The sequence below is a fragment of the Heloderma suspectum genome, chromosome 1 (assembly GCF_057233095.1).
Source record: "Heloderma suspectum isolate Gila_16-S chromosome 1, 16-S_ref, whole genome shotgun sequence".
NCBI classification, from domain to species: domain Eukaryota; kingdom Metazoa; phylum Chordata; class Lepidosauria; order Squamata; family Helodermatidae; genus Heloderma; species Heloderma suspectum.
Window position 1 is genome coordinate 30,410,266 of NC_139458.1, and position 26,190 is coordinate 30,436,455.

Below are 26,190 nucleotides of genomic sequence, written 5' to 3' on the forward strand. Positions count from 1 at the left end.
TATGATGAAGCAACTTTCTCCCTCTTAGGCAAGGGAGCAAATTAAGTCTTTTTGATGCAACTTGCATTATACAGAGGCGCAAGTCAACAAATTCTGACAAATGCTAAAAGCCAAGTGCTCATTTTTCCCAGCATTCTCAGTATGAGATCATTTGCAATCTTATCTCAGGGGAAGTGCACTTTTCGAAGACCATTTTAACATATTAATATTGATGTAAAGTCACCCTGCGGTGATTCTTCACCTTAAAAATGACTGTGAATTGAGTTTAGTTTAAGTACACTGTTATAAAATATGACAGAAGTTTGATTTTTTTGGAACTGAATATGGGGAGTAAGATGGCACATGGTTGCAACTTTAAATACAAATCTTATAAATATGGCTATTTAATTATTAGTGTTGTATTGTCAGGATTGCAGCCATCAATTTGGAGCACACTGGCTGGGGTTCTAGAGCATTGTGAGAACACAGTTCCATGTGCAGATGCACAACACTGTCTGCAAAATAATCTGTACATCTAGGTAAACTGGGAATCTAGAGTTTGCAAAACTGTTAGAGTATCTCTGAGTTTCAGCCAATAGAAATAATATTTTAATGTCATGTTGATTTGACACTGGATTTAATAGCTGGATTTAATACTAGTTGGATATCAAACTATTTACTCATTTGTGAGGCTGGGATTTCAAGTTCTTATAACAATTTGTCTCAAACATTTATCATAACGGGGGGGGGGGGACCTACAGAATGAGTTATCTAAGCAATTATTAATCCAAGTGGTTTTCACACAGAACATCTCTGAAGGGATTGTGTGTTAGCATCTAGATTCCTATCCTGATGCTTGTTGTTTATCAATCGAGGAAAAATTGCTTTTCTGAATCAAAGCGTTGATGTTCATCCTTTATTGGAAGGGAATTTCTTTATTTATTACATTTCTCTACTGCCCTATAGCCAAACCTCTCTGGGTTGTTCACACAAATTAAAACCTCAAGGTGCAGTGTAAAACAATATAAAATATAAGGGCTGCTGTTCAGAGGGAGAGCGTGCTACTGGGCATACAAAAGCTTCTGGGTATACCTGAAGGAGCTCTCGGGATTGTGGCTGTGGCCTTTGGAAGCAGTCAAGAGTCAGGGGAACATTTACATAATTTTATACAACATGTATTTACAAAAACATGTTGCCACTTTACGACAATTTCCTGAGCTGCAATTTGTTGGCTTCATCATTTAATGCAGAGACATCAAGAAATAACTTCTGTCACCTTTGATCTAGCTCGCATCTACTTCATTAACCTTCCTTTTTCAGACACTAATCATACCAGTGTGGCAGTTAGATCTTTTCAGTTTCTAGTCCCCAAACATACTGAGACTACTTTATTTCCTTTCCCCCCAATCTGGTTATTACAAAGGAAATTCATATTAATGATGCATGCACACTAATCTTTCATGCATCAGTTATAAGGCATAGTACTGGCACAAACATTCTAAAATGTTCACATGGAATTATTATCATTGATTTCAACTCAATGTCTTCCACATATACCTAGGATTACTGCCTCAGGGTACAATCCTGTACATATTTAGCAAGAAAGAAGTCCTACAACTGGCTGGGGCATGCTGGGAGTTGTAGGACTTTTTTCTGTCTAAACATGCATAGGATTGCACCCTTAAGAATACTAGCCTGTATTGCTATATACATGCCAATATATGCGGGAACCACACAACAGACAGCAAATTGAATGTTCATATTATGTTTTGGGTAACCTAGTCACCCAAGCTTTCAATATCAAAGGCTGAGAAACATTAATGTATACTACTTCAACATTTTGTTTTATGGTCAGAAAACCTATTGCAAATATAAGCATTCTGTGCAGTATATGAAAAAGCAATTATGCCCAATGAGGTGCTGATGGCATTTGTAACTTGTGGAGGTATTAAAGTAGGAAAGTTTACTTCATGAGGAAAACATCTCAGCATCCCTTCCACTTTGGCAAAATGAGTTATGCAAAGCATGTTCAGTATTGCTGGTTATCAAACAGAGGCATGCAAATGCATTCTTTTCCATTTTGACACAAAGTGGATGAACCTTCTAAAATCTGTTTAGGATTCTAACCTTTGTAACGCAAGAGTTAGAGGAAACAAAACACAGACGCATTATCAGGGTCATCAGTCTTCTTTTAATGGGAGCTGCATAGCCATTGTATTTAGATTAATACATAGCCACCCAATACAGAAAATATTTAACTCTCAGCTTGAAGTGGGATAACAGACCAATTTTAACTGAAGGTAAGATACTTGTTTTCAAACATAAATTACGTTACATCTTTCACCAAAACACAATACAACATGCTGTCCTATTATACTAATGCCTGAAGTATCATTAGGTACCCTTAAAATATTTGGCAATTCTCCAGAACTCCTACAAAAGAGAGCTTAAGGATAACCTTTAGAACGTATTTTTCTAATAAATGATCAGAAGCCACAAGTATCTTAATTCTTACCCAACTGGAATGGTTAATATGTCCCATCATCCTTAGATAAAATTCGGTCAACACTGTGGGTATCAAATCACCATTTATCTGTCTATCGCAACAGTACTAGTCATGTTAGCCAGCAAGTATGAAAATGTTAAAGAGTAATATACTTATAAAGCATCTTGTCATGCCATAAAATACATACTTGTATTTTTGAAAGAAGTTTGGAGCTTCAAAAAGTTTGGACCACTCTGCCTTACTCAGCAAAATTTCATCTGTGATAGCAAGACCTGAATTATAAAAACACATTTCAGCCTTTTCATATTTTTTTTCATTTGAACAGTTTACAAAATACAAGGAGTATGTAAATGGAAATATTACAGCTACGCAACTGAACTCCTGCTTTAAGTAGGGCATTTTGGAACAGTTTACTCATGATTTAAGTTTGTTAATGATGTATCAGAAGAACTTTGTAACCAACACTGACTTATTCTAATAAGTTAGCTCTCTAAGGTTTAAGGCAGAGGCCTCTTTCTCTACACTACCCAAGATCTTATAAATGGGAGATGGGGACCAAATGCAGGACCTTATACATCAAAGCAGGTTTATCTACCACTAAGCTATATATGGGCGATGTACAACTGGCTGTTTAAACACTAAGTTGTACGTACTGTGGCCAAGAGCAGCTAAAACGATTAAGATGCAACACTTTATTTGTTCAGGTACTAAAATTGGCACCAGCACCCTTTCTGGGCAGGACTCCATTGGTAACAAGCTTGTTACTGCTTTCAAGGGTGCACTTTTCAGCAAATCAGAATTACTATATTTGAAACCCTAACAGCTGTCAGCAAAGAGAATGCTGAGCAACTGGAATACCCTGGGAAGCTGAAACTGGATGAAAAGCCATACCTAGGAATGTTAATTTCCCTTTTATTAGGAAATGCTCTTCTTATGAGGACTTAACATTTAGGAAAACCATGAGATTCCCAAGAGACTTGGATAAGCATTAGCAGAATGCCGGGATCCATACAGCACATATAATCTAGGGCAGAATATTTTCATTCTTTCAGGAATATATGTTCAGAATTACTTACCTTGCTTAAATTCTTCAACCATGACCATACGTGTAGAAACGGACACATTGTAGGTAGAGTTCTGCTGGGGGTATGCTGGTGTAATTATAGGCATAAGATGGTACCTATCACTGGGGTTTACCTATACATAACAACAGCCAATCAGTTTTCTTCAATCACATTCAAGGTAAAAAATTTGGATCTGTCCATTGAAAAAATCCCAATGTAGCATATGAAAATTTATTTTGATAAGAATTGTGTGAACCATTTTAAATTCTGAATATTTTTGACATACCGCTAGTGAATAACGTCAATAAAGTGATTTATATGGGTAACCTACTTTAAACTCACAAAGAGTGACAGATGAAGTTTACTCTGCTTTCAGAAATCAAAAGAATATTTCCATTATCTGTTTTCCACTAGCTAGCCTGCCTACCATCATGCATTTGGAGCAATACCTCACTAATTCTTGAGCAACTTTTGAGATATTCCTAGGCACTTTGTGCTGACTGGAAGCCCTTTGTAATATGTGGTGTGATTTATTCCTGTAGTATATTTGTCAAGAACAGGCCAATTAAAAAAAAAAAAAGACTGAGCACCCAACAGGACCAAATGTGTTTAACATAACCTTTATTCAGAACAGTATGTTTGATGAAGAAAGGAAGGAAGGAAGGAAAGGAAAAGTGCAGACGCATTTCAATACTTTTAACGTTGCAATTTTTAAAGTTGAAACCCTACTGTTTCCTTACATTGATTTGTTTAGCTACTCGAGTACAAAGGGCTTGTATTACATACTGTTCATATGCCAAAGGGTAACAAGGCAACAGGAAGGGTAAACAATCATAACATTTGATGTGGGCTTTTATTAAAGTAAGCTCTTAATTGAAAACAAAAACTGTACAGTCTTCATATACATAAATTTGCTTGGGTTGGTCAACCAACAGGCTCCGATTCCAAGTACTCTGTAGTCACAAGTCTTATATCCAGCTGGGTTTCAGCAAGCCCAGAATTCGACTGAGATAGCCACATGTAATAGGGAAGAAAATACCCTATATCTTTTTTAATAATACTTCTTGTGCATGTCTGGTATGAGCCCAGTGAATTGTCCAGGAGTAGATAATCCTATAGCACTGCTGAAACTAAGGAGATATGGCCCTAATAAGTGCTGGATGGAAGATCACTGGGAGTCCCATGAAAGCTACTCTGAGCTTTCTAAAGGATTAATTCGATATAAGTACAAAAACCATGCTCATTGCCATCCACAGCAAAAGGCTATTATTCTTTGTTTGGTATAAACAACTGGTTACAGTAGGCACCTGTGGTATACGTGAAGTGTACAGTATTGGGCCAACTTAGAACCACATTTCTAGTAGTGCTACTGATCATCAACATTTAAGGTCTCAAGGAAATCATATGGAGAATGAACTTGTACAGTCTCAAAGTCAAGGCATATTTACATTTTAAGGCTGAGCATTTAGGACTTCTCCGTAAATTTTGAGATTATACTTTAATCTGGGGAAAAGTTAAGTCACGCTACATTTTATGAAACACAGAAGTGCTGTTAAGTCTAGCTAGTCTTTGGATTTCTACCAAAAATAAGTTTCCTGGGGCTTAAACAATTCGTTTTACTTTACAGTTTGATCTTATAGAGGGAAAAATTAATACACTAACCCTTGGGTCCCAAACAGGCAAATTAAGATTGCATTCTTCTGGCTGTTTCAATAGCACTGGATTTGGCCATTCCCTGTTTAGAGAGATTGTTGCACTGAGTAAGAAAAGCACTTATAACAAGCAAGCAAGAAAGCATGTTTGAATGTGAGCCTTCATTTTATATACCAGATGCAGCATCAGATGAAGTTTCTTTTCAAAGGAGAGAACTGCCTACCCTATTTGCTTATTAAGGAATGAATTTTGTTCCTTCAGTTCAAACAATTTTCATAGCACTCAACTGGCAAATACTACATTTTTTAACACTCATCTTCATATATACTTCAATCACATCTTTAGAGGGCTTCTTTAGGGTTATCGTTATGCTGTTATTATTTATGGAAAACACATTTTAACATTTACAACCTAACTCTCAAGTCCAGGATGGGCAAAAGTTGACATCAACGAAGGATACTGATGGTATGGACCACATTATTTGGCAAATACATGTAAAATGCCTCCCTGCAAGTCATGGGTGGGGAATGTGTGGCCCTCCAGATATTGGTGGACTGTAACTCCCATCAGCCCTAGCCAGCATAGCCAATACTACTCAACAAAATCTGGAGGATGACATGTTCTCCATCCCTGCTTTAAGTTATATCCTCACTCACAAGATACTCAACTGAGAAGCTGGTGTAATGTGTAAATTGGCCCCAACAGTGCTGAAAAGTGTTAGGTATTTTACATGTTTTTTGAAGTTAACTAGTTTAAATACTTCTTCTATTCTGCCCATTAAAAAGTTATTCCTTCTAAGACGTTAATTTTAATGTACATTTGAAGTGCCACCTTAGGATATGCTTCCCATACACTATATTACCTATTTGTTGTGCCTTAGAAATACTTGGGGCTAGTTAACCAACCAGATATTTATGAACCCTTGTATAAACCAACAGTGCATGTGTGTAATGTTCCACAATAGTTAAATTTAGTTATCTCTGACCAGTACAGCCCTAAATGGGTCAAGTAAGCTCTTCCTAGAGAAATCAACCCAGGGAAGAGATGTACAATTGTCTAGAGAAAACCAAACAGGAGCTATGAAGCCATTAAATGTGCAGGGTATTCTTAATAAAGAGAATATATCAAAGGGCTACTATCAATTCAATTCAGGAAATTAATATTTCAAAAATTAAATCTTCAAAGGTTCCAACAAGGTTTTGGATGATGGCGAAGGACAGCTAACATGTTTTGTGAAATACACTTTGCACGAAAGCACATGCTGAAATTGCTTACTTGTGATATCTGGAAGTAGTTCCCATTACACAAAACACTTGTAGTCAGTTCACCATCAAGCACCTGTTATTCCATGAAACATGTAGCAAAGCAATCACATCATGCATGGACCAGCAATTTCTGTGGCCTATCTGTCTACCATTAAGGGTCCCCACTTCACTAGACCAAGCTACCTAGGTGAGGTATGTATGCTGTACTTCTGTGGCCCTCCACCCAGTTAACGCTAAAAGGGATGGAACTATAAACCAAGAGGTCACAGCTCCTCAATAGAGCACATCTGTTTTTAAATGCCTCACAAAATGTAGGTAGAAGCTCTGTACTAAGGGCTATAAAAGAAGACTTCACAGTTGCCCATCCCTGCCATCGTGTCTTGCAATCCCTCAGGAGGAAAGTTAATACTTAAGTGCACCCCTTAACCTGATACCATCTGAAGGAATGCCATAGAAACAACACTAAAGTTCAGGGTCTATAATAAAGTTTATTTTAGTGTAATCTAAAGAGACATACCATTTAGAAAATACCAAGAAAAATTTATGTACAAGAGTTGATGCTATTGCATTTGGATAAAGCTGGCAAGTTCTTGCTACTAGCATAGCCCAGGAAACTCCACCAAGGAAACCGAGTATATTGGAATAGATGTTGTGCCCTGTTGTTGTAGAGGAAAAAAAGACAAACAACTTTAGCCATTTTAATTCAACTGGAAATAAAAGTTTTTTTAAAAGTGAGTTTTGTTAAACTTCACTTACGTTTGGCCCACAGTTTGATAGCTCTCAGTGTTAACCTGAAATTGTCAATGTTTGGTACTAGATGGAGAATTTCATCAGTTACCCTGCAACCTAGAAGACAGAAACCATGTTTTCATCATTAATACTAAAGAAATAACATTATACAATACTGGGAAACCTTGGCAATTTATTACCTTGCTTTCCTCTTCTTTGAAGAGGAAATTCGCATCATAATTTGTTTTCCTCCAAAGTGGGCCAGAGACTCAGCATTCAATGCTGAGAACTAGCTGAGTGATTTCATATTATATTTTAAAGTATTTCCCCCCAAAATGGGATGTACAAATGCATTTATTATAGAAAATTGCCAAATCAGAGCTCTGTATTGAATTGTACCCATTTTGATAAAGTCAATCTCGGGCTTTGAATTTTTTTGTTGTCCAGTTAGCAACCAGGATCACACAAGCCAACTGAACAATTCTACTCAGCCATAAAGCATATAGGAAAGACAGTTAGAACAAGAGATCATGTTTGACATGGAATCTAATGCTTAAGTTGGTTTCCTGTAAGCCATCTACTTTGATTTACCCAAAGTTTATTAGCTCCTTGTGGCTTGAGAAATACAGCCTTTGGTTCTATGTGTAGGGTGCGAAACTCCAGTGCACACCTGCTACTCCTCCACATGACTGATCATCTTCCACCTTCTCATGTCTCCAGTCACATCCCCTACCAATACACCACATTTCTGCCACCTGCTGCCCAACTATCCATTACTCTCTTGGATGGGGTAGGGAGAGAGGAGGTGGGCTATGTACTTCTCCAAACCTCTGCTATTATCAAGTATGGCACACGACAGGATAACCATTCAGTCTAAATGACTGCTTATGCTCTTCTTTAACTCCCCTTGCAAATTACTGCAATACTGTACTGCAATATTGTATGTGGACTCAGGTCCTTTAAGAAAGTAAGATATGTGCTGATTAAGTGAACTGCCTAACAAGAGCAAACTGAATTGCAATCGCATGGAAGAATATGTACGCTTGCCTCAAGCCATACTGAGGAATAGGTAAACATACATACACAAAGTGTTGGATAAGTCTTCATAAGTCAACCTTAAATCTGACATATACCTAATCAGTTGAGATCCTAATGCTAAACAGGCTCTTTCATAATTGGCCCAAAGAAGGAAACCACTTGAATTCAGTTTCTTGAAGTGTGTAAAAATGTCAATAAAGTAACAGTCTAAACAGTCTTGTGTAGTAATCATTTTAACAATTGTTACGTTTAATCAATGGTCCGGATCCAGACTTAGTCAAACTTAAAAGAGTACCCCACTTAAATCAATGGGACTTAGTATGACTAACTCTGGAGCCAACTCATTGTATACTGAGCGACTATTATGCAATTCTAAAACTGATGGTATACAAATTATTTGCATGAAGGATCAAAAGGCTTTCTTTGCCATTATAGTAAAAGATTCCAGATCGAATTATTGTATACTCACCATTAAGACTTCGTATGCATCTAATGTCTAAATTTTTAAGTAGGCTATCGTCTCGAAGGTCTAGGTCTTCAGGGATAGTCTGTAGCGCTAATCGGGCAAACAAGATATCAATCTAGATAACCAAAAATAAAGGGAAGTTAAGTTCTCCATTAAGTTATGCAAGTCACTAAGCCTATGAACACCACCACAAGACTGGAATTATTTTGAGAAAATTCCAGTGCCACTGTATAATAAAGTTCCCTCAGCCTGAATAGTCAGGGATTTTAGAAACATATTCTGCTTATTAGAATATCAGATACAAGTCTGAACAGTGGCACTATCAGTGGCTGGGTTCACACGACACGGTCAAGTGTAAGTTGTTGTTGAATCATGGGTTGCTGTGTTGTGTGAACTCAACCAGATTAACAACCCATGGTTAATCATGAACAACCCATGAAGAGAACCCATGGTTTGTTGTTAGATTGTGAAATCTGGGTTGGTCGTGGTTATCAAACCATGCTTTGTTAGCACGGCTGGGCTCACACAGCACAACAACCCATGGTTCAACCTTTTTTTAATTAATGTTTTATTGTAAAATTTCAGCAAAACCAAATTAAAAAAGAAAAAAATTGTAGCTACATTAATTTGAACACATCAACTTCAATGCATGCATATGAAATGTGTATATATGAAAATACAGCTAAGAATTCTACATAAAAGTCAACAAAAGCAGACCAAATAGCCATATAAGTATCTATTCACAAGTGGTGTCTATATACCACCCATTCAAATACTGAAAGCATTATAAGGTCCTCAATCCATTGGACTATAAGAGGTGAGCATTTATCCTTTCAATGTTGTAGTATCAGTCTCTTAGCTGTCAAAAGGGTGTGGGAATCCATTTGGGCTGAAGATGCATTACCTTCCACTTTGAGTGGGGGTTGTCATGACTGGGCTGGTTTGCACGATTGCTGCAGGCAGCAGTCGCGTCGCTTATCGTGCCATGTGAACCCGGGGAGGGTGGCTGATACAAGGGTCAAATAACCCTCGCATAACACATGGGCTGTTTTAGGGTCATGTGAGGGTTGTTTAACCCTTGCATAAGCCACCCTCGTTAGGTTAATATGACACGGTAAGCCAGGGCAACTGCCTGCCACAGCTTGAATATTCAAAAGGCCGCAACCCACTGTGGCTTAGCAACCTGCTCCCCAGGGTTTGAAGCATGGAACTTACCCTTGGGGGTCCCTGCTTCCATTCTACACCTCCTCAAGTCTCCCCCAAATCATTTTAAGGGTGACTTGCAGTAAAAGGGAAACTCCAAAAATGGGGTGGACCCTAGATCACCCTTAAAACGACTTGGGGGAGACTCAGAGACAAGTGGAATGGACTACGGGGCTCCTCAAGGGTAAACCCCACACTTTAAAACTTAAGGATGACTTCGCTAAGGGTCTAATATGGTTCCCTTCCACTCTTTCAAAGGCTGTCAAACTAGCCTATATGCATCCCCATCTTGTTAATTAATTTGTATGTTTCCTAGTACACTTTGTTCCCCTTGACAGCTAAAGCATACAAGGCAATAGATAAGGCAAGGCTATATATAGTTTGACAGCCAGAATTGTGCACCTCCACAATTGCGAAGGAATAACCCAAAATTATTATTTAAAAAAATACAAAGACAGTTGCACACATCCATAGGCTGAAAAAACAACAAATCTGGCCCCGTTTCACACAACTGTCAGGGCACTTTTGCTTCTTTTTTTTATGCGTTGCCAAACGAGTGACAGCCCCTCCAAAGTGCTGCTTGGGCAGCAGCACAAAAGATCGCTTGGCAAGAGCAAGGGTTTCTGCCACTTTTGCTGACCACCTCGCTCACTGATGCCCGCAACCCACAATGGGTTGGCAGTGCTGGGTTCAGACGACATGCCAATCCATTGTGCCTCTAAAACAAGCTCTAGGTTCTTAGGATGGCTTGTTGCCCACGCACAAGCCACCCTGAGGGAATCGGTCAGGGTTCACACGACACAGCCACTGTGGCTTGTCACCCATGATGCGTTGTTGTATCATGCAAACCCAATCACTGTCTTACCATAAATAGTAAGACAGAAGAAAAAGAACCAGCTGAGTGAACTATATATTAATTCATTTGTCTCTGCATAAGACTACAGGCAAAGAAAGCCCCATTTCTACGATTGCAGTAACTTATCACAGAGCTTAATTTTCTATAGAACTATTTGGGTAAGCAGAAATGTCACGCTATGTGAAAGAAAAAGAAAAGCACAGAAATCCATAATTCCTAAAATGTTCTGCATAACTTCTCCATAAGAATAGTGTGTGAGAGAGAAAGGTTTGAACCCTTCCGCTTGCTATGTGTACTGACACAAATAGCAGCTTCGTTTCCCATTCTACTTCAATTCCCTTAAAGAAATTGTCAAAGTCAACTACAGCGCATCACTAGACAGGAGGGCTGGAATATGACTGGTAACCACGACCTCATCACTCCAGTCTCTCTTCTTTGAGAAAATGTGTTCATTTTGCATGAGTGCATTGTGCACACATGCCTACGGTGCAGGAGAGGGAGGGAATAGGTGTGCGTCCATGAGCATAGTCCACACACACAAAATTTAAGATAGCCATCCTCCCTTTCTCTTGTTCCTATGACAAGGAAGAACCTGGCTGGCTGGCTTCCAGACACTCATTGTGGGATGGTAGGACAAGCAGTACAGCAGCACTGGTGGGGGTGGGGGGAGAATGACACCTGGGTGGGCTACACTCTCAGCCTCAGGATGATTCAGCAAAGCCATCTAGTGGGGTTATGATAGCAGTGAAGCACTTACTTCCCTACAGCAAGAAATGAAATGGTGCTCTCAGTAGCAGCACGTCTTCTGCTTGTGCCCTGTCTCTTTTACACTGCCCTCTATTCTTTAACCTCTGTATCAAACTTGTGCCCTTTGCTTCCTGCTAATGACATGTCTCATTCCTTCTAAATAGGAAACACAAATTCTACAGTTGCAAGGATAAAGTTAAGCAGGTTTCCAGAGTTTATTCCATATGCAGCCTGTGCTTCCTGTGCAAACACTTACAAAACAGAGCATACACGGTATCTTGAAAATAAGAGAAGTCTACTCCTATTGGTTCTTTACCCCTTGTAGTACAGTTTACAGTCTCAAAAGTCTCCAAATGATAATCTGGGCAAACATTTCAGCATGCTTGCTATTAATTTAGTGCAACAAGTGGAAATGCATTTATTTAGTAACGTTCTTTAGCATTTCAAGTCACCACCTGAACATGAGACTGCAAAAAATTGAATGGGTTGATTCAAGCAGAGCTACCTTTTGTATGAACTGACAGCTCTATGTGGGGGTCATATGTATGGATGCTACCCTTTCTACGACAGCAGTGGCATTTTTTCAAGCTGCCACAAAAATTAAACTTACATATATGTAGCCTTCAGTGGGAGACACTGGTTCACACAAATGACTGCTCTGGGTGAGGATGGCCTGCACATGCCCATGAGAGCAGCCAGTAAGTGTGACTTGACCCTAAATGACCAGGTGTTTTGTTTCTAAAGTGCAGAATATGCAATATGTGGCGGTGGAAAAACTGTCGAATTTACTCTTACCTCTATTCCATCGAAACACAGTTTGATAACAGGAACAAATGCTTCTTCAACAGCCTGAAAAATAAATATTTTGCAATGAAGGGCACTTGTACAAGATCTACTCAGAAACCACAACTATTTAAGAGACTGAGTAAGATGGCTTTCTAGTCCCTTCCAAACACTGATTCTATGACAATGAGAATTTACAGCAGTATGCTATTACAACAAACTCAATTTTAGTATAGAAAGATATACGACAAGCTTCTAGCATCTCCTAACTAGCATTACCTCCATTTAAAACCACCTATACCCAAATCAGTTCTGAGCGTACAGTTAATATATCATTTGGGGGGGGTTATATTGTTCATACGCTTCTTATGTGGCCTAAGGGTTCTGCATACCCGTAAGTCTTTTACTTCTTCCTGTAGTTTCAGTTTTTCATAAAATGAGGTGAAAAAATCACTTCTGTCAACATGCCTTGGTGCCACACACAATGCATCGATATCTGCACCTAAAACAAACATCCATAAACATTGTTAGATGCCACATAAAGCTTATTATCAAAATACAGCAGAGCAATGGCTAGTTTTTAACACAAATGTTCTGTAGCATAGGATATATTTTCAAGTACAGTGCCTAACAACTTTACTGCCATGATGAAATATATTGTTCCATTCAGTATGATTTAATATAACTTTTACATCAAAACCTGACATTTACAAGCAACAACTCTAATCCAGCTATCAGTCGGATCTCCTCCTTGCCAAGATAGATCAGTTTAAACAAGACTCAACTTAAGCTATTACTTTAGTATACATCTAAATTTGCACTCATTCTAATGAAGAATGGCTACCCCTAGTTCCTGATATAACAAATGCTTCACTTTCAAAAAAATCATATGGAAAATAGAAATTTCATTTTTAATTTTAATTGCAGTGTTTTTCATCTGAAGTGGAGCCTCAACACTTAGAGTTAGGAAGTCTTTCTGCTACCAAGGTTGACAACTGTTCAAAAAGTGTGCATTTTTGACATTCAACAGAATTTTATATGCAAACCTATGCACGTTTAGATAGAAACTATTACAGTACCCAGCATAGCTGGCTGGGGGGATAGTGGGAGTTATAGGACTTTTTTCTGTCTAAACATGCATAGAATTGCACCCTTTATCTAAATATATTTAATTTAGTGTTGCAGCACCCACCCTGTGGAACACTTTATTAATTGACATTAGACAGGCTCCCACAGTTCTGATGTTTAGACGTCTTCTTGAAACTCATCTCTTCATACAAGCTTTCCCTGAAACTTGACCCAGCCAGTTATGGTTGGTAGCATACAGTGTGTGGTTTTATTGCTGATTAATTTGTATTGTGTTGTTTTTATTGTTATATTCATTGTTGTTTTGATGCCATTGTATTTTATGTTCACTGCTTTGATACCTTGTATATAAATTTTAATCATCATCATCATGACGATGAAGTACAATGTTTACTTACATGGCAGTAATCAGGCAAAATTATCAGTTGATGTTTTTTCAGCACATCTAAATTTTACTGTAGACCATACAATAGATTGGGGCACCAATCCTATATCCATTTACCTGGGAGTAAGCTCCAATGAACTTAATTGGCCTTACTTTTGAGTACACGTGTATAGGATTGCGCTGTGAGTCTATCAAGTAAGCATCATATGAAGGTAGGGAGAAGCTGCAGAACAGATTTGAGATTATCCAGTCACCCTGATAATACACTATGATATCCTGAATAGGTATTGCATTTCACTGTGTTTGGTGTGTCAAGCCCAGGTCTCACAGATCTAGGCAAGCAATGGTTTGTAATATAATATTCTATACCAGCGAGACAGAATATACCAGACAAAAGCTCTCTTGAGTCCCTTACTCTTTATCTATGCCTACTGCAGGCAGACAGTAAATTGGGAGTTTTATGATGCAGTGGCAATGAAGCCATACTGCAGTAAATATTAACAAAAATCTGGAAACAATAAATGTATTATAATAAGAGACAATTAGAGAAGATTCAAAGTATATAAATGCTACCATGAAAAAGCATCTCCTATGCTGGCTCCTGACAAACATTAACATCTATTGAAGGACTGCACCATCCTCTATAGTCCTGAAGGGCTAGAATGCACAAGGCTGAAAGATACTTTTTACTCACTGCCTTGCAACAAAACACAGGCTTATTGTGGAAGGGCAGGTAAAGAGTTCTGGTGCAGAAATACTAACAGCTACTTCTGCAACAGTGAAGGGCAATCTGGCTAGGTACCAGCACTAGTTATGGCTTCATACTTAGGGATGGACGAAAGTCCCTTACCTGTCCTCGAAGCGTGCTTCGCGGTGGGGGGGAGGCGCTTCGCTTCTCCCCCCGAACTTCATGCGAGGAGGGGGAGGCGCCCCGCCTGGCCGAAATTCAGGCCGGGCGGGAGGCGCCCCATCCCTCGCCGGCGAAATTCAGGCCGGGTAGAAGCGCCCTGTCTACCCGGCTGCGGGCGGGGGGGGGGGGGAAACACCCCCGTGATAGGCTACGTGATGATTTACGTAGCCTATCACGGCTAGATTTCCAAAGCCAGCCGTGATAGGCTACGTAAATCGTCACGTAGCCTATCATGGGTGACTTTGAAAAAAAAAAAAAGCGCATACGCAAATGGCGGCCCCCATAGGGAGCCGCCATTTGCATTCCTTATTTGGTCCCTGTAGTCTACGTAAAGATTTACGTAGACTACGGCGAAAATAAGGGCAACGCTATTACTAAATTATTAAATCTTTACATAGACTACAGGGACCAAATAAGGAACGCAAATGGCGGCTCCCTATGGGGCCGCCATTTGCGTACGCGCTTTTTTTTTTTTCAAAGTCACCCGTGATAGGCTACGTGACGATTAACGTAGCCTATCACGGCTGACTTTGGAGATCTAGCCGTGATAGGCTACGTTAATCATTACGTAGCCTATCACGGGGTTTTGTTTTGTTTTTTACTGCACTTGTAATGGTGGCGGCGGCAGCCGGTCGAAAGACCAGCTGCCGCCCCCACCCCTGACGAAAACCCGACGAACCGCCGCCGGGACACGCCACCGGGAGGGACATTCGTGAAAGGTAAGTCCCATCCTGGGGGGGCGGGAGCGGAGAATTTCTCTGCCGATTTCGGGGGGCCGAATGCGTTGGCACTCAGCCCCCCGAAGTTTCGGGGAGAAATTCTCCCCCATCCCTATTCATACTACAATCAAGTTCTTATCCGGTTGCGTGACCTGTAGAGTCTCCTTGGATTGGAAAACTATTAGTTCTCTTATGTAACTGGAATGTAGTAATTCATTCTGAACTGACTTTTAGAAATGTCTAACCTTATACGGCTACTTAAGCAAAACCCTCAGAATACATTGCATAACTCATAAGATACGAGCAAAAACTGGCTAACTGTGAGGTATATTCCACATCTTAGCATGAGCCCCTTGTGCTGTGCTAGGCATAATGTTTTCACAATGTGTTATCTGCATGCTGCATTTCATGAGTAGCTTACTACTGAATTGTGTGGTGGCACATCCACAATTTAAAGTCATTAAACGGTTGAATGGTATACATGGGTAAGCCTGCTATGTCACTATGCTGCAGAGGCATGCATGGATTCAGAAACTAGTTGCTGCTATGATTAGTATGATGCAACTTCTAGTCAACATCATTATCTAATCATATGCCTGTGTGGGGGAAAGGCTCCTGCCCCAGCAAATGATTTATCCACTTGCAACAGAATAGTGAGGAAGGTTTTGTAGATCCCTGTGTTGGATATTATGATATTTTTATACCTCACATTAGCTACGCACTACGGTAGCAAACATTTCATTCACATATAAATTATATACATATCCGTGGCACATTACCTTTTGTGTGTACGCCTAATCTATATGACCCAAATGTAAAAATTTTCCCTCCAACGTTTTCTATTACAGACTGTGGAAGATTCTAAAGGAAGCAAACACAGCATTGGAATTTTTATAAGCAATGTAGGTAATGAAATAGTAAAGCATATCAAACCATAGAAACTAGCTTTCAGTTACAGATAGCAGCTTACTTTAGTTGTGGCATACTGATAAGCAATAAGGGGACAAAGTTAGCTGCTTATCATTGCTAAGCAATCATGAGAATTTACTTGGACAACACAAAACTTTACTATTCAGCAATTACATAGGACGTGTGTGTGTGTGTGTGTGTGTGACACACACACGAATTCCAATGGCATTTTGTTCATTTATCAAGAGAAACTCTAGACTGCTCTAGCCTGGTATAGCACATCCACCCATTATAATGAACCAACTTATATTCTATCCTCTAATTAGAAGTAATACAAAGTTCATATCTGGCTCCTTAGTTGCTAAGAATCTACTTGTATAAGGAGTGAATTATAGGATCACAAACAAGTTCTTCCCTTGGTGTCAACAGTTAAGCGCCAAATACAGTACTTTCAATATTCAACCTTCAGTACTTGCTGTAGTGATTTCCAGCCTTGGATCCCCGGATGAAGTTGGGCTACAACTCCCAATAACCCTGACGATTGGCCATGCTGGCTGGCGATGCAGTCGGTCCACCAACAAGTGGGGGTGTAAGACTGGGAACCAATAAGCTATAGAAACAAGTCTCAAAGCAAATCTACAACGATAAAGACATTCATACCTTAATTTCACTGATTTCACGTATCCATTCCTTTACTAGGTTATTTAGTTTTCCCAAAATTAGAATTCTGTTGATGAAACACAACGCAAAAACAAATTACATCCAATCAAGAAATTCACCTAGGCACTTAACCCCCATCACAGAAGAGGGTATTAAGAGTATAGCAGAGGTACCAGGGAATGTTTCAATTCAAGAAATTTGTTTAAGCTAGTCCTAACATTACTACTATTATCAGATTTGTATCCCACCTTCCCTTGAAGGACTTCAGCAAAGCATACATGGGGTTACCCCATATGTTCCTCACAACGCCCTACAAATAAGATTGCCAGCTTACTAGAAAAAAATTAGCCTGATCTGCTGCAGCACCTTTAACAGCAGCTTCATCTGCAGAAATCAGATGAAGTTTTTCAGGAAATAACCATTTCACCACCAGCTAGCTGCAGATCAAACTGTATTAAAAAGCACAATTACAGGGACCAGTTCAGAAGTTAGCAACCAACCTGTGAGGTAGGCTAGCTGAGAGGTGAATGGACCAAGATATCTGAACCCAAGTTTGTTTTATATCACTGATTTTGAGTCACAGTTTTGGGGAGGAAAATATTTTCATTCCTAGAATGCTTGGCATTCACTTTTAACCAGGGGAATCTTAAACTTGACATACTAGACATTAAAAGGCACTGATGCCTTATTGCTTCCCACACAAGCTTAGTGGTCATAGCAGCCACAGAACTGGTCAAACAGGAACAATTGGTTTTTTGTACCACTCTTGCCTGCAGACTCTGTAGTCTGGTGAAACAACCCATGAACAACCGACAGTTCTGGATTCACACATAACTACCCATGGTTTAAACAAACCCAAGTTCACAGCACAACAAACCATGTGTTCTCTTTCTGGGTGGTTCATGGTCAACAAACCATGGCTTCTTAGTGAGGCTGGGTTCACACATCACAACAACCCAGAATATAACCATGCATGGTTGAATTATGTTTTGAAAGCAACTTTCCCCACCTCCTTTTGGGAGGGGAAAAGGCACACATTTTTGTGTAAATACATAAATAAAGCCTGAAGCTTGCAGAAGTACAAAAAACATAAAAACGAACAGGGCAATAAAAAGATAAATAAAAACTAGTCCAACAAGGATTAGGCATGCTCAGTAGCCACAGAATGCAGAGTAACAGTTAGAAAAAAATGGAGCAGGGCAGGGGGGCAAAGATAAGTAGAACACCTTGCTTTGTGGAATGGCTGGTAGGAACCCGGAATAGGAGTGTTCCTTTCAGAAGGGAGAATATGCTACCATTTTGTTGCAGGTCCTACTAGTTTATATTTATATTAGTTTTAAAAAATATTTCTATACTGCTCTCCCACAAATATTTGTGAGTAAAAATATTGTCAGATATTCTGTATTTTTTTTCTCCTGTCTTGATGTTAGCAAAACAGGATGAAAAAGGAAGTGAGCTATAAGTAGTAAATGAAAGTTTCAAGAACCATTTACAAATAAACTTAACTCCCACTCCTAAGAAGTCCATACAGCTTAGAATAGATTCTATTCTAACACAGACTAGATTCTGTGTTAACAGCGCACTGCTGGCATGGGAAGGCATGATGTCATTCACCTGTCCCGGGTAGCTCCTGGATGTTACCAGTATGACATGGAACCTGACAGTGTGGGAGAAACAACTATTCTGTAACAGTAACACAAGAATCAGAGAATGAACTGTAAATATTACAAAAGTATCTACTTAAAGAAATACTGAGATACTGTTCAGAACTCTATAGTTTCAATGACTGGAGCTCCAACTAATTTGAAGATCTAGCCAATATTTCACTGTTCTATATAACCCTAGTATGGATTTTCATCTCTCCATACAATATTAAATATTAATAAACTGAAAGTGTTATACTCACCTACGTTGCAGTTCCTCCTCCTCTTCAAAGACACCAAAGGGTTTTAGGGTTTCAATTAATTTCTGAGTAAGTACACAGTCATTCTCCTTGGGGGCAGCTAAACTGATAGGTGAGGTAATGCCATAATGCTTCTGCGGTTGCTGTGTTTGTTGTGATCCCTGGGTTGTAACTGGACTAATAAGGTAAGTAAGACAAAAGTAAGAGAAACAGCACATCAACAGAATTCATTCAAGGAGAAGAAAACCTTGTACATAAAAGGAAAGCGGGAAGCTTGTCCTTGAATAACAGTTTATTAAGTAAACCTAACATTGCACATTAAACAATGTCTATGCTATGGACACTTAAATCACATTGGCTTAACAACCCCTTAATGACCATCAACAACCTTGCCTTATTCATAATCAAAGTGGTTAAGGTACAGTAACAGTAAATGAGGATAAGCCTTCTAGATAAGTTAATGCAGTACATGGGTACAATCCTGGATGTGAAGCAAAATAAATTACTTCAGCTTTCAGTTCTATCACCACTACAGGAAATTAAGCAAACAGCCCAATGCTATGCACATTTACTGTGAATCAAATCCTACTTTGTTTAATGACTGCAGACCGAGTCATACGAAAAAATGACCCAGCTGCGCATAAGATAAAGGATTAGTTTTAAGAATTTAGAACCCAGCTGGATCAGACCAAATACCTATCTAGTCTAGCATCCTGATTCCCTAGGTGGCCTACCAGATGCTTCAGGAAAGCCCACAAGCAGGACATGACAGCACAAGCCCTCTTCTGCTGTTGTTCCCCAGTAAGCGGTATTCACAGGTATGCTGCCTCTGAGCCTAGAGGTGGCATCTAGGCACTGTGACTAGCAGCCAGTGATAGCCTTTACCCTCCATGAATTTGTCTAACCTTCTTTTGAAGCCATCTAAACTACCAGCTGTTGATACCTCTTGTGGCAGTGAATTCCATAAATTAACTATGTGATGCATGTACAAGTACTTCATTTTGTTTGTCCTGAATATACCGCTCTCTATCCACTTTCTCTGGAGTGTTCATAATGTTATATACTTCCATCATGACCCTGACCCATTTAATTTTTTTCTAAACTAAAAAGCCCCAGACGTGTTCACCTTTCCTCATAGGGGACTTACTCCAGCCCCTTAATCATTTTGGTTTACCCTTTCCAGGTATACAATATCCTTTTTGAAATGTAGCTACCAGAACCATACACTGTATTCAGAGTGTGGTCACACCAAAGATTTATGTAAAAGCATTAAGACATTGGCAGTTTTTAGTTCTCTTTCCTAATGATTCCCAGCACGCAATTCACTTTTTTCAATGTCTTGCCAACACAAGTAGAATACTTCAAGAGAAGGTTAGTACATGTATACTCGTGTTCTAGTATAACAACTTCTTTGAAGAGTTCACAGCTAGAACAGAACTAAGTTGATTTTGGGTCAATACAAATATAATAATGGCTCCCTCATAGCCACAGTTAAAAGTTGAGGGCATGCCTCATAAAGAGCACTCTTTGGTTTCACCTCCTCCCTTTTGAAGCAAATTCCTTCAACCTTAACATTTAAGGGAAACATCACCCTTAACTGTGATTAAAGCTAACAACTCACAGGCAATGGCATATTTAGTTGACATGTAGTTGACATTAGCTGTTCAAAACTTGCTTTAACAAAAACACCACCCATGACTATTTGCTAAAACACAGGAGTCCAGTACAAACCTTGTGAGGCCATTTTATTGCTATTCCAGAATATACTGTATTTGCATTATTTACACTGCTCTTAAGGAGTTATTTCCCTATTTTAATGCTACTTCTCTAATAATCTAAACAAACCCAAGTCAAACCAATAACTCTGCAATCCTGTGACAAGTACCATAAATCTAAAGATCTGTGGTGCCATAGTCTCAAGACTCATAGAGTTCGAAGGGATCTCTGAGGTTATCTAGTCCAGCCCCTTGCTCAATGCACACTCTGCACATTCTGATTTTCGTAACACTACAAAATCAGTGTAATGTGCTAACACAAGTGAACTACCACTCAGCAAGCTGTATTCCATGGCAACAAATTTTGACAGCAGGCCATAAAGGAGCCAAAATATTCTGACTAAAACCACACACATCAATGCACTCAGCAACATTCGTACTAGCCTGAACACACCTGCTTACTTCTTGTTCTGTGTTGAATAAAGGTTTAGGAATACTAGATATTAAAAAGGTCATTTTGGATTACATCGTGTAACATCCAATTACCCAGAACGGTCACTGTTTAATAGACACTACACCACTAGGGACCACTAAGGTAGGCTTTCGAACATTTTTAGCACTCAGGGACCACTACTGACAAAGTAACCCTAACCAGGTTCACCTAGAAGTACATCCCACTGAATTAAATGGGATTTATTCACCAATAAGATTGGGCAAGGCTGGTCCATTTAGAATTATACAGCGGGAGGGAATGAGAGTCATCTAATATAATAGAACCCACCTTCTGGCTCAGACCAAGGGTCCACCTACTCTAGCACCTGTTTCTAATAGTGGCCAGATAGATGCCTCTGGAAAAATTACAGCCCTCCCCCATTGCATGTCCCAGGCACTTTAAATTCAGATGTATACTACGTTTGAACCTGGAAGTTATATCTAAGTTACTGGCCACCACCAATTCCTGCAGCAAAAATTCTGTATGTTGCCTATGAGTACATTTAGATAGAAATACCAAACCATGGTTTGACATGAGAAAAAGCCCAGAGGAGTCCCATGCTCATGTGTTTCCTCCTCTCCCAGGGTTTGATCCTGTGCTGTAGATAAGCACAAAGCTTTGTTTGCCTGTTTAGATGAAATGGCAAACAAGGATCCAAAGTTACTAATTCCCATGCCTGAGGACAGCATGGAGCGAGACTCATTCTAAACAAATAAGGAACTATAGATATGCACCCCAAAGTAAGCTTTGAGCCACTGTAAATCACCCACACTTCCAGGAGTGTCCTTTATGAGAGGCCCTAGCATAGCATTCAACCTATTCCTTCATTTGAGACCAAGACACTGCCATACACAATGAGCCCACACCAATATAAATATAAATGAATAAGGAATTGGGGATGTGTATCCCACAATAAATTTTGGGCCACCCTAAATCATACACCCACACTATCACGAGACTGTCACCTTTGAGATGCCCTAGCATGGTCTTCAGCCACTACTTCATTTTCATTCAAGACAGTGCCATGTGCTCTTGGACCATGCCAATAATTGCCAATATATGTATAAATAAGTAGGGAACTGGAGATATACATGTCAAAGCATTCACTGACATAACCAGGCAGAGTGCCTCCAGCGACTCAAACGATGATGAATCCAAATGGAGAGGATTTCTGGCAAAGATGAGAATGTGCCTAGCAAATGCTCCTTGACTTTGCGTCAACTTAAAAGGGGAAAATGTGACTGTAAGAACCTCCCCTGGACCACTTGACAGACGAAGACTTTCAGCCTTTTAGCGAGGCCTCTGTCCAAGCAGGGTGTCTCTGTTTGGCCCTCCAACATTGACGCTTCAATCTGGGTGATCCTTCTACAAAACCCCACCTCTGTCAGGTTCTCAGAGAGCTTCCCACCTCCCTGCCTGCCAAGGCCAAGCCAGCAGATGGACAGGGAGTAGGGTGACTCCCCGCCCCCAGCTCTGCTCTGAGAATGCTGACAGAGATAAATTCACAGATTCTGATATTCCACAGCCTCAACAGGCCCAGACCCTTCCAGACCACTTCTGATCAAATCCTAGCTATACATTACAAGGCCCACTGCACTACAGAACCTGGCCTCTGACATAAACCATCTGTGGTTTGTTAACTACAAACAACCCACGGAGAGAACACATGGTTTGTTGTTGGGTTGTGAATGTGAATTGTTTGTGGTTAACAAACCATGGTTTGTTAGCGTGGCTGGGTTCACACAACACCCCATGGATCAACGACAACCCCTATCTGGCTTGTCGTGTTGTGTGGATCGGGTCAGTGTCTTATGCCCAAACAAGGTGTTGGATCACATATGATGCTAGGGTGCCTCAAAGACAACACTCTCCTGGAAGCATGGGGACATGATTTGTGGTGCCCTAAAGCTTAGTTTGAGGTTCACAGCCCTCGTTCCTTATTTGCAAGTGTCCGGCGTTCAAGAGTGTTGTGCATAACCAAGTTTTGAGTGGAGATCATTCTTGTGTATTTTGAAACAGACAGTTCTCCAGACATAGAGAAATATGATATGGGGTACTCCAAAGTTCATTGGACATCTGGAGGTCTGGGGAAGGCTGCCTTACATTGTTTTTACTTGGGGATCACAAATTTGGCTGACTTTGGTAGCCAGTCATTGTTTGTGGTCCCCACCCAAGTCCTACAGCATGTAGAGAATACTCAGGGAAAGAATAAGCCCACCTGGGATAAAGTGCTATAACTTTAGCAATATACCTTTGTCTTTCACATTTTATTTGATGCACCAGAACTTTGGTGAGGGGGTCTCCCCAAATGGGATCTCCACGAATGAAACTTGTGGGACCCTATTCTCCTAAGAACATAAGCAGAGCCATGCTGAACTGGACTAAAGGCTTATCTAGTCCAGCATCCTGTTCTGTACAACAGCCAACTAAATGCCTATAGGAAGTCCACAGAGAAGACATGAGAGCAAGAGCTCTCACGTGCTCTTATTCCCTAGCAATCAGTAATCAGGGGCATGCTGCCTCTGATCCTTGAGGCAGTATATAACCACCTTGACTAGTATCCATTGATAGCATTATCCACCATGAAACTGTGCAATCCCCGTTTAAACCCCTCTAACTTGGTGGCCATCACCAGGTCTCTCACCTCTTGAATGACAAGAGACTTTTAATAGAACCTATCCTCCCTATCTTAAGAGACTTCCTAAGTAAAGCCAAGCTCAAGCTACAACACTAATTCCAGTAAAACTAGAATAGCCACCCCTAACCCGGGGCCCTCAAATGGTTATGCTGGCTGGGGATCATGGGAGTTCAAGTCCAACACATCTGGAGGGCATCTTGTTGGGGGAGGCTGGACTAGAGTAATTACATAACAATACAAAGACATGAATCAGAACTTTAAGCACCATTCACAGAAATCCACTAACAGAAGATTTAAACAATAACCTGTAATTTGTGTGCTATCCCATTTAATCAGGTCCATATAGGAGTTGTTAACAATTCCAAATAAGCACTTGCAACATTTATTCTAAAAGATTCAAAGAGCTATAACTCGCAAAGTAATTCCACGAAGTTTAAGATTTATTGGGGGGTGGGGGAGTTGAACAATTGAGTTTTACAACCGAAGCAACTTTTTCCCTTTTCAATCTGTACTAGCATGGAATACAGTCATCAGTATTTTATTTATATTTTTTATCTATATGCCTTTGCTAATCTTGGGCACAATCCCACACAGTTACACTGGAGAATACAGCACACAGCTAATGACATCTTCCCATTCTAGCTCCCTATCAGTGCTAGGAAAAGGAAGCATGGTGGTGGAAACAAGAGAACAGAGAATTTGGAAGAGACGTGAGGATCCCCCTCCTTACCCATACACTTTAATTTGCACGCGACTGTCTCCCCCATACACAACATTTTTTAGATTTCTTTATAAAGCGACTCCAATACTTGTTGTGGCACTCAAGGATTTTAGACAAAACACCTTTATGCTCCATTCCAGAGAGACTCAGATCTGTTTTCTAAGGTAAGGTTAGAAACATTCATTGTCTTTCAGACAACACCTTCAAAACAAGTACTAGGCACTAGTAGACTCCTCCTCCTTATACAGAGGTTGTTTGCATGACACAATAGCCCACCATGAGTTACTTAACCCATGGCGAGGCTGAGGTGTGTGCAGCCACCATTTTGAATACGCAACCCCCGCTTGGGGTTAAACAACCCTCACCTAATCCATGCTCACTGGCATCACAGAAAAAAGTCCTTCAACTCCCACCATGCTATCAGTTTTAGTAGGGCTTTTTTCTGTGTAAACGTGCATAGGATTCTGCCCTTAATAACGCAACATAATGTAGGTTTGACATATCTAGTATACAAGATTTCAGGTTTCAAAGAATGTCAGAGTATCTGAACACTGTAAAATATGGCTTTCTGTTGAATCCAGAGTAGGACTGATCCACTATACAAGATGCTACTTTTCATTCTGTGTGTTACCCTCCAGAACAGGAAGCCAAAAATAAAAAGGGGATTTTGTTTATGTTTATAGTTATAAGTGAATGGCCACTGAAACAGACCATAAAACCAGATTCTACATTTCCATCACTTATGATGATGCTTTGTTGAAATAAACCAAACAGCCTCAATCAAATGGGAAATTTCTCATCTTCTAATTTAGCTCAGCAGAGTTTGAATATAGCCCTAGTATCATACACTACTGATGGCGGCAAACAGGAAAGATAAAACAATAGGAAGATTCCATAAAACAAGCTACTAATCTGCAAACAATAACCTGCCCATTTTCTTTAAAAGAAGCAAATGTTCATGAGGAATATGTACAAAGTGCCCGATTGAACGATGCGTGTTTCCCCAAATACTTTTTAAAGGTTCAAGAAGTGTCAAGGCATAGCTCTGCAGAAAAGGGCACGTGCCTTGCTGCTGTCTGCTACTTTTTTCTCCTTTTTAAAGAGCTACATGAGCCTCCCACCTCTACAGTAAAATACTGTATTTAATAACACCCCTCAAAATTAACATAAATATTGGGGGGGGAGTTGCCCTAAACTACAGGAGCTGTAGATTTGGCACTCATTTACCAAATAATAACTGTAAAATCAGTGTGCACCCGTCAGATAGAAATGCATTTCCCTAAGAAAATACTGTTCTAGAAAAAAGTATAACACCCCACAAAAAGCAACACTGTCTTAAGGAAAGGCATTTGAATTCCAACATGAATAATCTTGCTAATTCTTGTAGTATAACATGGGCCCACCACTAATATCACATAAAGAATCCTAGGGTAGCTCCTTGTTGTTGTTCAGTCGTGTCCGACTCTTCGTGACCCCATGGACCATAGCACGCCAGGCCTTCCTGTCCTGCGCTCTCTCCCGGAGTGTGCTCAAGTCCATATTCACTGCATCGGTGATGCTATCTAGCCATCTCATCCTCTGTCGTCCCCTTCTCCTTTTGCCTTCAGTCTTTCCCAGCATCAGGGTCTTTTCCAGAGAGTTTTCTCTTCGCATTAGGTGGCCAAAATATTGGAGCTTCAGCTTCAGTATCTGTCCTTCCAATGAGCAGTCAGGGTTGATTTCCTTTAGGATGGACTGATTTGACCTCCTTGCAGTCCAGGGG

The 26,190-nt window shown here is 40.0% G+C and overlaps 1 protein-coding gene across 8 annotated transcripts in view; it reads right to left on the reverse strand.

Annotated features, from left to right (window-relative positions):
• Positions 1-26,190, reverse strand: part of PAPOLA (poly(A) polymerase alpha) — a 59,207-nt gene that overhangs the window by 27,329 nt on the left and 5,688 nt on the right. For 4 of the 8 annotated variants that reach the window (XM_084839584.1, XM_084839547.1, XM_084839576.1 and 1 more), the window contains exons 2-12: positions 18,865-19,038; positions 16,959-17,025; positions 16,169-16,250; positions 12,682-12,791; positions 12,302-12,355; positions 8,704-8,815; positions 7,224-7,313; positions 6,985-7,123; positions 5,212-5,284; positions 3,562-3,682; positions 2,673-2,757 (exon numbers count right to left, since the gene is read on the reverse strand). In XM_084839584.1, coding sequence (XP_084695710.1) covers positions 2,673-2,757; positions 3,562-3,682; positions 5,212-5,284; positions 6,985-7,123; positions 7,224-7,313; positions 8,704-8,815; positions 12,302-12,355; positions 12,682-12,791; positions 16,169-16,250; positions 16,959-17,025; positions 18,865-19,038 — 1,107 coding nt within the window. Of the gene's footprint in view, positions 1-2,672; positions 2,758-3,561; positions 3,683-5,211; positions 5,285-6,984; positions 7,124-7,223; positions 7,314-8,703; positions 8,816-12,301; positions 12,356-12,681; positions 12,792-16,168; positions 16,251-16,958; positions 17,026-18,864; positions 19,178-26,190 lie in introns of those variants that run through there. The other 4 variants (XM_084839566.1, XM_084839528.1, XM_084839558.1 and 1 more) reach the window with 1 other exon arrangement.